Source organism: Nematolebias whitei, chromosome 2 (assembly GCF_014905685.2).
Source record: "Nematolebias whitei isolate Nwh7 chromosome 2, NemWhi1, whole genome shotgun sequence".
Taxonomy (NCBI): domain Eukaryota; kingdom Metazoa; phylum Chordata; class Actinopteri; order Cyprinodontiformes; family Rivulidae; genus Nematolebias; species Nematolebias whitei.
The window spans coordinates 7,783,219-7,786,104 of record NC_056499.1 but is presented as its reverse complement, the minus strand read 5'-3'; the positions used below and the strand labels follow the sequence as shown (position 1 = coordinate 7,786,104).

General features: G+C 36.5%; 1 protein-coding gene across 1 annotated transcript in view; it reads right to left on the bottom strand.

Annotated features, from left to right (window-relative positions):
- The window catches only part of cbfa2t3 (CBFA2/RUNX1 partner transcriptional co-repressor 3), a 31,887-nt gene extending 30,845 nt beyond the window's left edge, over positions 1-1,042 (bottom strand). The window contains exon 1 of the mRNA XM_037689855.1: positions 957-1,042. Coding sequence (XP_037545783.1) covers positions 957-1,041 — 85 coding nt within the window. The 5' untranslated portion in view covers position 1,042. The remainder of the gene's footprint in view (positions 1-956) is intronic.
- Between the last annotated feature and the right edge of the window lie 1,844 nt (positions 1,043-2,886).

The window sequence follows — 2,886 nt, the reverse complement described above, 5'->3', positions numbered from 1 at the left end:
TGTATATGTATGTATATATGTATATATATATATATATATATAATATATATATATTTATACATATACATATATATACATATATATAAAAAGCATATATATATACACACATATATATGTATATATATGTGTATATATGTATATGTATATATGTATATATTTATATGTATATATGTATATATATATATATACATGTATATATATATATATTGATTATATAAATTGATTTTACAACAACATTGCTAAAATTTAGCGAGGTAGTAGATTAATCTGAAAGGCATTCTCTGAGTGCTAACACCTCTTTCAAAATCCCACATTTCTGCACGAGATTGTTTAACATTATTCACACAAGGTGACCAAAGACTTCATCATTTCTCAATTTCACATAAGATGAACTTAGTTTAAAACTGAAAGTCGACGGGCGGTATGGATTCCTCCAAGGAATGCTTGGCCTTAAATCAGAGTTTTTTAAAAGACGTTTCAAATATTTGCTTTAGTCTTATTTAGAAATAATTAATTCATTAAAAATGTAACATTATGGCTGCTGATGGTGAAAGAATCTTGTTTTATGAAGCTTTTCTTTCTTTCTTTCTCTCTTTTGCTTGAAAAAGTGGCAGAAGCAAATTATCACGTTTTACCACTTTTTATATATATCACATTTTAAAACCCAAACGTACGAAAAGAAGGAAAAAAAAAAGTATTTTCTTAATCTTTTTTAAAGTATTACAGAGGAATATTTGAGATAATCTACTCAATACTGTAGATATAGTAGAAACTTTGACGAAACATTCCAACTTTAAGAATAAAAATCTAATATAAAAAAGGTTCATGTCATCACATTCCACTTGCTGGCTACAGAGATAATCTGTTTTCACCTTACAGAAGAGAAATAAAAGAAGCTCCACTACAAATGCTCTCACAGCAAATGAGCTAAAGCCTCAAGCTTTATGCGTGTTTACCTGGCTTTAAATCCTGCGTGTGGCTGCAGTGTAAAGGTATTCTGCTCATCAGCCATCGTGTTAAAACAATATCGCACATTTTCATTTGGTGTGCTCCACCTCCGGCGTTGGTTGGCCTCAGTGCTTGTGTGAACCTGTTTCTGAGAGCTGACGTCGAAGCGTTCAACAGCTGGTGTCTGTATTTAAAGAGCTGCACGAGAGCCATTGACACTGTGATCCTCAAGAACACCAGGGGCATTCGGCTGTTTGCCCCCACGCTAGACGCTCTGAACGTAAACACACAAAACTGAGCCAGATGGGGCGGCAGGTATAAATAGATGCAACCTGCTTTCATCTATAGAGCGTTAAACCCACAAACAAGTCCTCTATTCGTCTGAAATGAAGGACTAGTTCTGAAGTTTTAGGACACCTGCACTTAGTGTTTACTGGCTGATGGCAGCTTCAATACAGAATGCAACCTGTCTGCAGGACAATAATAATAATAATAATGTCATCACAATGTCAGCACTGTATGTTTCCATACAATGGCGAAATTAGTCTCTGCATTTAACCCATCCACCACCAGGTGGTGCAGTGGGCAGCTATTGAAAGCGCCCGGGGACATTTTGGGGATTAGACGTGCTGCCCAGAGACGCCACGTGATGTGCAGTGACTGGGGATCGAACCTGGGACTCTCGGGTCCCAAGCCGGCTGCCCTGCCTCTACACCATCTCGGCCCCAACAATGCATCCAAACTGTACGTTGTGATTAAATTACCACAGGATCATTCAAACTTCACTATTAAAACTGGTCTCATTTTACATAGGTAAGCTACAACTACACACTGAAAGCTACTGAGTTATTTTGATAACTCAATACTTGCTGAGTTGGTTGGTTTGACCAAATTTTGTGTCAAAACGTTTGACCCAAAGGTTGGGTTGGAGTGTATCAGGATGTTTAACCTGGCTGATCGAATTAATAATAGTGGCGACTGGCCCATAGAGGACACTAGGGTGCCGCCCCACCACTCACCACTCATCATATTACCTTGAATAGACATAAAAAAAATTAAATAAAAATGAAATACTAAAATAAAAATATTTTGAAATATATGTATATTTTTGTTGTTGTTGTGTAAGATAAATATTTTATAGTTAATGATGAGTAAAGTTGTTTCTTTCAAAAACATTGTCTGATTGGTAACGACGTATTTCCGCCCTCGGGCACAAAAATCTTAGCCCATAGACTCTTGTTAAAAGTTGTACATGCGTAGCTAGCTCCTCTTCATTGAAAGATATAGGACCATTCTGGGCGCATCACTCCTGCGCCCAGAGAATACACGGTACGGATCATGCTTCCGGAACAGATCGTGCCACTCCCAACCAGGCTATGTGTGAGAGGCTAGGCTAGCTGCTGCAGGTTGGGTTTAAGTCATTGAAAGTCCTTTATCTAATGCCTATGTTGCCATTTCTGACTCTCACATTTTAGATGTCTCTTGTTTGTGGAAAAAACCTCTAGCTGACGGTGCATTCTAAAAGTGGGAACTTGTGAGTTCGTTTTTTTGTTTGTTTCTGGAGCAAGCATGCTAGTGCTAGCCTCCATGCTATTGTATTGGGCTCTGTCATAAATCAACACTCTTGCTACATTTATTTGAATGTGATTAATAATTTTCTATACTAAATGTCACATATGGTATTGTTATACTATTTTTGAACACCTGCATTTGTATTGATCTGGATAAGGAAAAATAAGCCTCTTGCAATAAGTTACTAGCTCCTAGTGTTAACATTGAAGCATTTAAATTGAAAGTACATTGAAATGGTGAAATGCTATTGCTATATGTGCTAAGGTGCAATATTAGGACCTTTAATATGAGGGATATAAGAGTACTCGAATAATGAGCTTGATTCTATTTATATTATGAACTTATAGTAATGTAGTAATGATGATT